The sequence below is a fragment of the Vigna unguiculata genome, chromosome 4 (genome assembly GCF_004118075.2).
Source record: "Vigna unguiculata cultivar IT97K-499-35 chromosome 4, ASM411807v1, whole genome shotgun sequence".
Lineage (NCBI taxonomy): Eukaryota > Viridiplantae > Streptophyta > Magnoliopsida > Fabales > Fabaceae > Vigna > Vigna unguiculata.
This window is the reverse complement of record NC_040282.1, coordinates 35314694-35327705: the sequence shown is the minus strand read 5'-3', so window position 1 is coordinate 35327705 and position 13012 is coordinate 35314694. Positions and strand designations below refer to the sequence as shown.

Sequence of the window (13012 nt, the reverse complement as noted above, 5' to 3'; positions counted from 1 at the left end):
GAGGCATAAAAGTTCAATTTAATTACAAAACTGCCACCGCGTGCTTTTATGCAGCGGGTCCGCATGAACCGAGGCATATACAGCGCTGTAAAAGCTCTAAAATACACTAGTGAAATCACAATATATATATATATATATATATATATATATATATATATATATATCAAATTAGTTTACAAAGTCTAGAAAAATCACATCATATATGTCGATCTCTATGAAAATTATTCAAGTAAAGAATTTTCTTATGTCATATCTTTTCAACCTTTATTTTGTGAAATTAAAATAATGTTAACATATCTAAACATTATATACAAAATATTACTTATTCAAATATTTAACAACATAATTTTATTTAGCACGTAATGTATCAAATGGATTATGTATTTGGAATTGAATAATGGTATTTTGACCCACTTTTTTTTACCCACTTTTAACTTCCTACTTCAATTGAATAATGAGGCACTATTAGCTAAATGGAAATGGAGGTTTGCAACCGAAAACTATTGTGTGTGTTGGAATATATTATTATCAAAGTATGGATATTGGAGAGAGTTCAATAAAGAAACTATAACAAAATATGAATCAATATGGTGGAGGAATGTAAAGAAAGTGACAAGATTAGTGCAATATCTGAATTGGTTCGACAATAATTTAACATGAAGATTATGAAAGGGGAATAAATTTAATTTTTGCCATGATAAGTGGAATGGAGAATTATCATTGGCACAAAAATACCATAGGATGTATATAAATTCAATTGAAAAGCAATTGTTGGTCTCAGAGATGGACATTTTGGAATAACATGATGTGGAAATGGAAATTTAGACTGAGAAGGGAATTGTTAGAGTGGGAATTAAATCAAATTAATGGATTTAGGGAGCAAAATCTCACATTATAGACCATCAACTCAAGAACAAGACACATGAGAATGGAAAGGAGAACAAACCTAAAATTTTACTATTAAGTCAGGTTATAACATCATTAAAGATAATACCAATGGGGAACAAATTGGTTTTTTCAAAACAATTTGGGAATTAAAAACAATCCCTAGTGCACTACATTTTGTTTGGCAAGTGGATTTGAATTGCGTAGCCACAAAAGATAAATTAGGTAAGAGATGGGTGCAACTATCCTGCAATTTATGCACCTTGTGTGGTGCATTCGAAGAATTCAGTTCAACATCTTTTCTTTGAGTGTATGATATCTAACTTTTCTTGGAATCTTTGTTTTAAATGGTTTGGAGTTTTAACAACACAACATAACCCAATCTTACAACATTTTGATCAATTATATATGTCGGTTTTGGATATAACAGGAAATAAAAGGTAATGTGAGTGACTATGATTGGAAGTATATAGGACCATAGGAATTCCATTGTATTTAGAAATGACAAAAGGGATGGTGAAGAAATTTTTGGGAAAGCACAATTAAAAGCTTGGACATAGTTGAGAAACAAAATATCAAAGGCAAATCTTTCATACTTTGATTGGTGTTTATATCCAAAGTCATTTATTCAATTTGTCCTACATTAGTTCAGAAATAAGATAAATGCAAGGATTTCATAAGCTATAATGTTATTATCTTTCACTCTAACCTTTATTGTCGTCACCTATGTTGTGTTGTTTTGGTGTTAAGGTTTTTAGACAAACTTATTGTAAAGGAGATAGCTATGTCTTGTGATGATCATAAACAACTTATTGTAAAAAAGCAATTTTCTCTTGTTGAATCTAGTGGAAAGGTTGATTTATGAGAGTGTGTTGAACATCTAGTTTTTTTGCAAATTTATTTTATGCTATATATAGATAGTTATATCTATCTTGGTGGATGATGATCCTATGATACAATTGTATACATATATTCTTTGTAATATTTTGGGTCTATAGAGATGATAAGATGCATCTCATTTGTGTTTTTTCATATGTGAGGTTTGAGTGTTGCTTGAGGGGAGTGTTGCTTGAGGGGTTGTATGTTGAGAAGGAGATTTAGTATTATAGGTTCATGTTTTTATCTCCTCTATTTCTTTTAGTTGTGTATACGAGTTTAGGCATCCATAATGTCTCATTCTTTATATATTAGTTATTGCTGATAAAAAAACTTGAATCACCCTTAGATTATCATATAACACCACTAAAAAAATTACAAATAGATGATCTAAGGGTGATTGTAGTGGTGAGTTAAAAGTGGGTCAAAATATCATTATCCTTTGGAATTTATGCGTTCAAATATTAATCCACGATTATAGGATTTTAGGCATAATCTGCACAATTCAGTTGTCCAGAACTTTAGAGATATGATTTTATAGTGCAAGTTAGTCATGACTATTGTTACGAGACAAGCGTACCAAATCATTCAAGTCATAAAAAAGTTCAAATATCATTTACACAAAGACTTGTGTCACACTGTTGGGTATTGAGCTCCCTTCCTATGTGGAGAAAAGACCCAAAACTTGAGAAGCCCATGTCTCATTTAACCTAGTGGAGAGGCGGCTATAAAATAAATAGAGAGGCAGAACAATAGAGTCAGAACACACTGAAAGCCCTAACACATAGAGGGAGAGGTAGAGGAAAAATTTTGTTCACGTTTTTCATAGAGCTGTCACCGTAAATTCGGCACTGTGGGTTCGTTCACCGTTGGATCACACTGAAATATTTACAGCAGGTTCGGGACTCATTGCTCGTCATTTTGACCGGTTGGATCGTTGATACGAGGTCAGAGTTGGAAGATATTAATTTCGCACTGCAGTAGTGATTTTTATAGGTTTTTCTCTCTTGTTCTTCTCTATTTGAAAGCTTTGTTGCTTTGTTATTTGGTTGGGTGTTGGCACTACTTTGTGCTATTGATTGAGACTCTTTTGTACCCCTGTTGATCATAGTGAAGCTATTTCTTTGGTCTGGATGACTCGTGATTTTTACCCTTGATTTGAGGGGTTTTCCACATTAAAAATCTTGGTGCCTTTATTTGTGCTTTTGGTGATTTATTATTGCTGCTCTTTGATTATTGCTCCTCATAGATTCTTGCAAGTTAGGGGAAATTATATCTGTTACATTCTATGGTATATTGTTTGTGTTATTTTTTTCCCCATCAGAGTGGTATCAGAGCCGATGGTTGAAACCGGCTCGGACGAGTGCAGTATGGTCCTTGTATCGAAAGTCTTCCTGACAAGGGTTTCAGGTAAGCGTGTCTCGTTAAGAAAAATGGTGGTACAGAAAAGGAGTACTCGTGGTTGGGAATGCTTCCGCTGGAAGGGGAGTGTACCAATGTGGTTGAAGGGACTCACCCTTGAGGGGGAGATTGTTAGGAATCCAATTGTGATTCTAAGTCCCACATTGGCTAGAAATGAGAAAGTGGAGCACTATATAAGAATAAAGACCCATAAACCCATTGCCTTAAGGTTTTGGGTTGAGAGTGGTGTCAATGCCTTATGTGGTTGGGCTCAGGTCTCATTGGTGTGTTTTATCTCCCCAGTGATACTCCCTCCTTATAAACCTAACAAGTAGTATCAAAGCTCTTGGTTGGGCTATATTTACTTGCTTGAATGATGGAGGCAAATGCAAAGATGGTTGCTTTGAATGGTAGAAATTATCATTTGTGGAAGGGCAAGATGAAAGATTTATTATTTGTCAAGAAATTGCATCTTCCGGTCTTTACTACACAGAAGCCAGATTCTATGTCTGAAGAAGAATGGGACTTTGAGCACCAACAAGTATGTGGTTTTATTCGGCAATATGTTGAAGATAATGTTTATAATCATATTGCTAATGAGACACATGCCAGAGCTTTATGGGAGAAGATTGAGTCTTTGTATGCTTCTAAGTCGGGCAATAATAAATTGTATTTGTTAAATTGCTTGATGAATTTGAGGTACAGGGAGAATTCTTCTATTTCTGATCACTTAAATGAGTTTCAAGGGCTCCTAGATCAATTGTCAGGAATGGGCATAAAGTTTGATGACGAAGTTATGGGATTATGGTTGCTTAATACTCTACCAGAGTCTTGGGAGGTATTTCGGGTTTCAATTACGAACTCTGCCTCAAATGGTGTTGTTTCTTTTCAGATGGCAAAAAGCGGTGCTCTTAATGAAGAGATGAGAAGGAAGGCACATGGTTCTTCATCTCAGTCTGAGATGCTTGTTACAGAAGCTAGGGGGAGAAGTCAAAAAAAGGAACATAAACACTAGTGCAAAATTTCCTTTTTACCTCATCTTATATGCCTCGGTTGGCTAGGAACCAAAACATATAATGACGCAGTGGCATTTTTGCAATTCCAGCCAAGTTTTATGCCTCGGTTCAGCTAACACCCGAAGCCAAAGAGAGCTATAGGCCTCGGTTCGCCTAAAACCGGTGCCAAAGAGAATTATATGCCTCAGTCCAAGAAGAGCCGAAGCCAAAATGAGGTATATGGCTTCGGTTGTTAAAGGAACCGAAGCCATAGGGTTTATTTAGGGTTTCAATTTCGTGAACCTCCTTCTTCTCCGCGCCTCTGCAACTCTCTCCTCTCTCTCTCCGCTGCTGCCAACCCAAATTTTTCTCCTCTGGTTCATGTGTTGGTGCTCTTTCTCTTCCTCGAGAACATTGTTTTCCGCAGTGAGGACGCAACTGTTGCGGTGGCGCATCATGTCCACGCACCACCAGCGTGGAAGCATTACCGAGGTGTGAGGCGCAGGCCATGGGGGAAGTTCGCGACGAAGATAAGGAATCTGAAGAAGAACGGAGCTAAGGTTTGGCTTGGAACTTTTGACACAAAGGAGAAAGCGGCGAGGAAGGAAGAGAAGGACGCGTCGCTGCCGGTTCCCCTCTGTACTCTCTAAACGCTACGACACTCTCTCATCCGACGAAGCCTCCGCCGCCACTCACTAGATCGAGGGTGAAGCCTTCTCAACCGCGGGTGCCTCCGTCGCGACCTCCGCCGATGGCATTGAGACCCTCCATGGTGGACTGCGCACCGGTGACGCTGTTGTTTTGTGCGTTGTTGCAGGTTGGTGGCGCGGTGGCTGGTGGCGCGGTGGCTGGTGGCGCAGTTGGTGCGTGAAGATGGCTTCGGTTCTCATATACCCGAAGCAAAAAAGTCCCTCTGTGGCTCCGGTCCTTTGCAACCGAGACCAAAGGTTCCTCCTTTTGGTGTCATCTCAATATGCCTCGGGTCTAAAACCTAGGCAAAATGACGAAAATAACCGAGGTCAAAAGCCCTTCCTGCATTGGTGAAAGGTGGTAGAGAGAAGAGTAGGAGCAAGTCCAAGTCAAGATACAAGAATTTAGAGTGCCATTTTTGTCATAAAAGTGGGCACATTCAGAAATACTATTTTAAGTGGAAAAAGGAGATTAAAGACAAGAAGGGCAAACAGAAAGAGAATGACGATGATGATGATGATCGTGTCACTATTGCTACGGATGGTGATCTTGTTCTTCTTCGTGACTTTGAGTCTGTTAATCTTGTATCTGATGAGAGCATGTGAATTATTGATATTGGTGTTACACTTCATGTTACACCTAGGAAGGAGTTCTTCACATCTTACACTTCTGGTGATTTTGGAGTGTTGAAGATGGGTAATGATGGTGAGTCTAAAGTGATTGGTGTTGGTGATGTTTGCCTGCAAACCAACATGGGAGTGCAGTTGTTGCTTAAAGGAGTCAAACATGCTCCGGATGTTCGTTTTAATTTAATCTCTATGCAGTTGCTTGATGATTGTGGTTATGACAATCACTTTGGTTCTAGTAAATGGAAGCTCACTAAAGGAAACTTGGTTATGGCTAGAGGAGAGAAACAATCTAAATTGTATTGGACTAAAGCTTTGGTTGCTAAAGACAGTGTGAATGCTATGTATATGGAGGCATCTTTATGGCACCAGAGGCTTGGTCATATAAGTAAGAAAGGGGTTAACTGCTTAGCTAAAAAGGATGTGCTTATGGGATTGAGGAATGCAAAATTGGAGAAATGTTCTCATTGCATGGCTGGTAAACAAACCAGAGTATCTTTTAAGAAGCATCCTCCCTCAAGGAAGTCAGAATTGCTTGAATTGGTGCATTCTTATGTTTGTTGCCCATTAAAGGTAAAGTCATTTAGTGGTGCACTTTACTTTGTTACTTTTATTGATGATTGTTCCAGGAAGCTATGGGTCTATGCTCTTCAGCGGAAAGGTCAAGTACTTGAAAAGTTCAAGGAATTTCATGCTATGGTTGAGAGGCAATCAGGCAAGAAGCTGAAATGCATCTGTAGTGATAAGGATGGTGAGTACCGTGGACCTTTTGATGTTTATTGCAGGCAGCATGGTATTAGACACGAGAAGACTCCTCCTAAAACTCCTCAGTTGAATGGTCTAGCGGAGAGGATGAACAAAACCTTGGTTGAAAGGGTTACATATATGCTTTCATAAGCAAAGTTGCCTAAGCACTTTTGGGGAGAGGCATTGCTTGCAGTTGTGCATGTTATTAATCTCAGTCCCGCAGTTGCTTTGAATACTGAGGTGCCAGACAAAATTTGGTTTGGTAAGAATGTTAGCTATGACCATTTGCGTGTCTTTGGTTGCAGGGCTTTTGTTCATGTTCCTAAGGATGAAAGATCCAAGTTAGATAAAAAGACAAGGCAATGTATCTTTATTGGCTATGGTGAGGATGAATTTGGCTACAGGTTTTATGATCATGTTGAGAAGAAGCTTGTTAGAAGTCGTGATGTACAATTCATGGAAGACCAGACCATTGAAGACATTGATAAGGTGGAGAAGACCACACCCGAGAAAGATAGTAATCTCACTGATGGTAATCCGATGAGGTTGCCCGCTCACAATTTGGAGAATGTTAAAATGGAAGCTCAAGACAATGAGCAACATGGTGATGTTGATGATCAACAGTTTGGAAGTGGAGTAGAGGTTCCAATTGATGATGCTCAATAGGAACATGATGATGATGATCTTGGTGATATACCTGAATCACCTCAAGTTCAACTCAGGAGGTCTAATAGACAGAAACAACCTTCTACAAGGTATTCTTGTGATGAGTACATAACCTTGACTGACGGTGGAAAACCTGAGTGTTTTGAAGAGGCAAAGTTCATTGCTATTACTGAAGCATGCAAGGAGTTGTTACGATTGAAGAAATTCTTGCAGGAGCTTGGTTTTAGGCAAGATAACTATTCATTGTTCGTTGATAGCCAAAGTGCTATCCATCTTGGTAAGAATCCAACTTTTCATTCTGGATCCAAACATATTGATGTGAGGTATCATTGGATACGTGATGCTTTGGATGCTAAGTTGTTGGAGTTGGAAAAGGTTCATACAAATGATAATGGTGTTGATATGATGACTAAAGCATTTCCAAGAGGGAAGTTTGAAGTTTGTTGTGAGATCGTCGGTTTGGCAGTTATCTCCACATAGTTGTGAGGGGGAGATTTGTTGGGTATTGGGCTCCCTTCCTATGTGGAGAAAAGGCCAAAAACTTGAGAAGCCCATGTCTCACTTAACCTAGTGGATAGGGGGCTATAAAATAAATAGAGAGGCAGAACAATAGAGTCAGAAAACACTGAAAGCCTTAACACATAGAGAGAGAGGTAGAAGGAAAATTCTGTTCACAATTTTCATAGAGCTGTCGCCGTAAATTCGGCACTGTGGTTTCGTTCACCGTTGGATCGCACTGAAATTTTTACATCAGGTTCGGTACTCATTGCTCTTCATTCTGACCAGTTGGATCATTGATACGAGGTCTGAGTTGGAAGATATTAATTTCGCACTGCAGTAGTGATATTTAGAGGTTTTCCTCTCTTGTTCTTCTCTATTTGAAAGCTTTGTTGCTTTATTATTTGGTTGGGTGTTGGCACTAATTTGTGCTATTGATTGAGACTCTTTTGTACTCCTGTTGATCATAGTGAAGCTATTTCTTTGGTCTGGACGACTCGTGGTTTTTACCCTTCATTTGAGTTCCACGTTAAAAATCTTAGTGCCTTTATTTGTGCTTTTGGTGATTTATTATTGCTGCTCTTTGATTATTGCTCCTCATAGATTCTTGCAAGTTAGGGGAAATTATATCCGCTGCATTCTTTAGTATATTGTTTGTGTTATTGTTTTCCCCATCACACACTTGACAACTCTTAAAATTCATAGCTCAATTAGATAACAAATTTTACAAAACAAAAATAAAATAAAACTCTTTTTGTATTTTTATTAAATATATGGTGCTCAATAATATATGATAAAAACTTCACTAGGTTTGGGTTTCATAATCCAATTCAAAGCAAAATATCAACAATACCCTAGCATTCATAAGTTGTGTAACAAGCTTGTCTTAATGTCTTAACAACAGGTCTAAACTTGTATAATAAAAACTTTAATGTTTTAGCAATTTTTATTATACCTTTGCATTAAGCTCAAAATTCTGATGTTAAGAATGATCAATGATGTACTCTATGTCTAGATGCACAATCAATTAATTGTCTATTTTGGTCTAGGTTCTAATATCAAGTCCAATGATTAAATATCCATAAATATAAATAATTATCATGCAGTTAAAACAATAATAGAACACAAGAGTAGTGGAAAAGAATTATATTGAATAGTAAAATTTAGAAAGAATTAAGAATACAATACACCTAACCCCGTGGATGAGGGAGTTAGCTACTCCTTAACATTCTAAATACTGGAATAAGAATAAAGATGAATGTCCCCCAGGAGAGTTTTATTCCCAAAATTCCCAAAAGGTTGTTCATTTTGATCTTTGTCAAGCCCCTTATTTTATAGATCTTTCGAATTGGACTTGACCTGCAACTTTGTACTTGATTTTGTATTGGAGTAACTAACTTTATTAATATCTCTTCTCACTAATAACTTTGATAGTCAAATTTTGTTGATATTCTTCTTAATTTCTTAGATATTTTCACTTATATGCAAAATACTAAATATGTAAACTAAATACTTATATTTTCCAATTTTATTAAATAAAACCTAAAATATCTAAAAAATAATATTAAAATAAAAATGAAAGATAAAAATAAACAAAAAATACAACATGATTATGTCAATTATCAGCCATAGCCATAGCCATAGGTATACATTATCAATCTTATCTACCCATTCCTATTCCTACTTGGGAATAATAATTGGTGTTCAAGTTGGATAAAAGTCAATTGGTTGAAGAGAACTATAACATATATACGAAAGGGAAACATATATGGACGATATCCTAGTACTTCTAATAAATGAAATCACCAAATCTAGAAGTGCTATCTTCATTTAAGGAAGAATTAACAATATGGACTTCTTCCATGTTTGCTTGGCATATTGTTATTTCAAATCGTGACTCAATTTGAGATGACGTCTTCAAATAAATTGTTGTCTACAGTGGAATTAGAAATATAATCTTTGGTGGTGTTTTTCCTTTTGAATTAAATCATGAAACTCAATCCTAATAAATTAAATTGTTATCATATATTTTTTAAATCAAATTAATTCTTTTTATTGTATGAATTTTATTACTTTCATAACTTTAGACTTATTTTCCACTGATCAAACTGTTGTCTTGTTTTAAAATTTTTAACCTTCATTAGTAAATAAAAATAATTCTTCATAAAATACATTAGTCTCTTGAAAAATGATAATTGGACTTTCTACTTTATTACTTTCTGATTTGGTATACTTGTCAATCTTACAACAAAAATTAAAGGATAAAAACATATTTAACCTTACAAGAATAACCGAAATCTCTCTTACATTTTCTACTTCTTCCATATATAATAATTCCTATAAAATGTTATATTACATTGAAAAGTTAAAATCACAATTACATTTACAAATTCCCAATAAATGTTTGTCTCATTATCCTTTAATCCTTTCCATCGTAAAGTTCTCTGCACTTTTCTTTGAATTCGCATTTCATCCAAAAGATAAAAAAGTTCATTCTATAATCTTTTCTCCACACATTTAAACAAAATCTAAACAACAAGAGTCTCATTCTTTGGCACTATTTGCAGCCACATTTATTTTAACTTAATCCTATGAAATCAGTTTGTACGATGGATGGAGTTTGCACTCATTTATATACTATATGTTATATTAAGAAAACGTAAAAGAGAAATAAACTCTACCATTAACCCTATAGTTAATTAAGTAGTTGCTAATACGTTAAAGAACTAAATGTGGAAGCATACTTAGATTGGTCATTGGGAATAATAAATGAAATTTGGTATATAGTCTTCCTAGAGCACTTTAAGTTTTCCTCTTGGTTTTCTCTTCTGATGGGAAGGAAGAGAAAGAAATAGAAAATTGTGTACATACTCTGATCATATGAGGACTAGGGATATCAAAAAAATTTGTATATGCGAGTATCCAAATTTCTGAGTTTCCAAATTTCCTTTTGGGCATTGACTGACACTGAACTTACTCCCACTGAATTTGTGATGCACACAATCATCAACAACATTCATTAAAAGTCAAATGAGATAATCACTTGATGAAAGTTGTGGTACCATTGACGAAATGCTTGTTTTAGCCCATAAGTGGCTAACTTAAAAAGCATAGGTTCTTAAGGATCTTTAGTTTGTTCTTGTAGAGGTTCTGAACTTAGAGGTTAAGAAAAAAAAAAGCTCTAACCTTATTCTTCCGCCCAAACTCATTATCCTCCAAAATATTAGCAATTCCCATCTCAAAAAATGTCTTTAATTTGAGATTGTAGAACTAATAGCCCTTAATCTCGTTGATTTAGTCTGTTTACCTTTAACACATTCAACACAAACAGAGTAGTAAACTGTCATCCATCCATATTTAACCCTAATCTGAATCATTTGAATCCAATTAACATGACAAGTTTAATTAAACATGATTGGATATGGATTTAAATATTAATTTTGAATTGTGATGGATTGGTGTTGTTGGAATTGATTGATTCTAACCCAACTCTTTGTGATAGTTTGAAGACATTTATATCAATGTTTAAAGATTACCTCAGTTTGTCGGCAAGAACTTTGAAGATGTTTTCCTTTTTACCTATATAAAATTTTGTTGGGTTATTTGTAAAAAGAAAAATTATAAACGTTTTGAAGAAAAGAAAATTATCTAACGACAAAATTATACGACGGTTAATTTTTTCATGTGTAATAGAAGAAGTGCCTTTTAAGAAAAAAGTAAATCTAATGACCAAATTTTGATAACCCCTATGAGCTTTTGTTCAATAAATATTTATATGAGTTTAATAAATATATTAATAGTTTTATTCATTTCTAAGAACGTCTATATTTTTTTTCCTTTTTCCCAACACTTTTTCGGACAGTGGGAAAGAATTATAATATAAGAAGCATATGGGTGCTTCAACACATATACATAGAATAAAGATTTCAACCATTGGCTTCTAAAACAAAGGCTCGTGACTAAGTGAACAGCTAGAGAAGGCATTTGTAATTGGTAAATCTAAGCATCACACAATTTTTATCACAACAAAACTCCTCTCTATCATACATGTAAATATAACAGGATATCCTAACCCTTTTACATATTACAAAAATATTACATAATGAATTACTATTATGTTGTAACTCTATAATAGTTCAGAAGACTAAAAATATTATCGAGTAGCAAATTACATTTGACATGAGCACTATATCATAATACTACCATGAAGATGTTCAAATACATTTTAGTAAACCACTCCACATTTATATTTAAAGAATTCATACATGTAATGACCGAAGAAAATAATCTTCAACCTTCATATTCTCTACATATTTGTTCCAATTTTTAGATTTATAAGACATTTTAAAGCAGCCAGAGCTTTGTCCAAAGAGTCCTTGTTAGTGTTTCACTTAAACTTCTCAATCTCACTCGACTTGATGGTTAATCTTGATCTTCTTGACTATTACTCATTTCTTATAAGTTCCACCTTCTGGATTCTAGAAAATCTTTGCTTGATGGTCCAACTGTGAGTCCTTATGTTTCTTTGAAGACTTGATATTTATAACTTTGTGTTTATAATTCTGTTTTTAAGTAGACTATATACCATATGAATATGAGTTATGAGTGCTCATATAGTTTGTTTTAAATAAAGGAAGGGCAGAAGAGTTGGTGTGTGGCAAAACCTTGATCAAGAGTTGATCCACTCTTTCTGATCTCGGGGAAGTGTTTTTTCTCCATTGTAAATACCATTTGTTGGGAAATCACGCACTAAAAATAATAATCTCTTCAAGCGGAAGCACACCCACAAATAAGAGCAGAAAAATAAATAAAAGTACACAAGAAATTTAACGTGGTTCGGCACCTCAAGGCCTACATCCACAACCACTCAACAAGAAGTATATTATCACCCAAGTGCAATTTTTCTGGCAAAAATTGCAAACCTTCATACAATTTTTATGGACCAAAACTGCAAACCCTTCATAGTGCAATTTTTCTAGCAAAAATTGCAAACTTTCAAATGACACACAACTACTCAAGCCCCTCATACACCCAAGAAACTTATTGAGTTGTGGTGACAACTCTAAAACCAACTCTTTACTTTTATAGTATTTTTCTGCTGCTCTCTTCTTCATATTACTCGATGTGGGACTTTGGTGAATACCCACTTGAGAACCAACACCCTTAAACCAGGTTTCCCCTATAAATGCAACTGTTAATGCCAATAATTAAAGAAACCAATTACATGAACATGAACATTTATAAATCTTATTATAATGATAAGGATGGAACATACCACTCTTTCATCTTCTATCCTCTATTTCTTTCCAAGCTTCACAGGGACTGCAAAATAAACAAAAATAATTCCAAATACCATTATTTGATGTAAAAGTGTAAAACATAGCATGAGTTAAAGAAGACAATGGTAGTTCCAAATCAAAAACCTTCTTTCTTTGAGGATTGAAACAAACACTGTGAACATTCGGTTCATTTGCCTATTCTACCATGAGTTCCTGTAAACGAAATGTTTTTTTTCTTTAAGGTTAATAACTAAATAGAAACTAATCAACAAAAAAATATGAAAAAAATAAACAAAATATATGTTACAAATCCCCAGAGATATGAATCTAAATAATCAAAAGCTATAGA

General features: G+C 35.0%; 1 protein-coding gene across 1 annotated transcript; it reads left to right on the top strand.

The window, feature by feature from the left end:
- The first annotated feature begins 3101 nt into the window (after nt 1-3101).
- On the top strand, nt 3102-5028 carry LOC114180832 (ethylene-responsive transcription factor ERF094-like). Its single transcript, XM_028067122.1, has 3 exons — nt 3102-3171; nt 4443-4786; nt 4975-5028. The coding sequence occupies exons 1-3, from the start codon at nt 3102-3104 to the stop codon at nt 5026-5028; spliced, it is 468 nt and encodes a 155-aa protein (XP_027922923.1).
- The last annotated feature ends 7984 nt before the right edge of the window (nt 5029-13012 follow it).

Excerpts from the sequence above, each read along its gene's own strand:
- LOC114180832 (XM_028067122.1), top strand. The coding sequence starts at position 3,102 with ATGGTTGAAACCGGCTCGGACGAGTGCAGTATGGTCCTTGTATCGAAA. Across the intron at positions 3,172-4,442 it reads CTTCCTGACAAGGGTTTCAG|GGTTTCAATTTCGTGAACCT; the intron begins GTAAGCGTGTCT and ends GGGTTTATTTAG. Across the intron at positions 4,787-4,974 it reads AGAAGGACGCGTCGCTGCCG|GTTGGTGGCGCGGTGGCTGG; the intron begins GTTCCCCTCTGT and ends GCGTTGTTGCAG.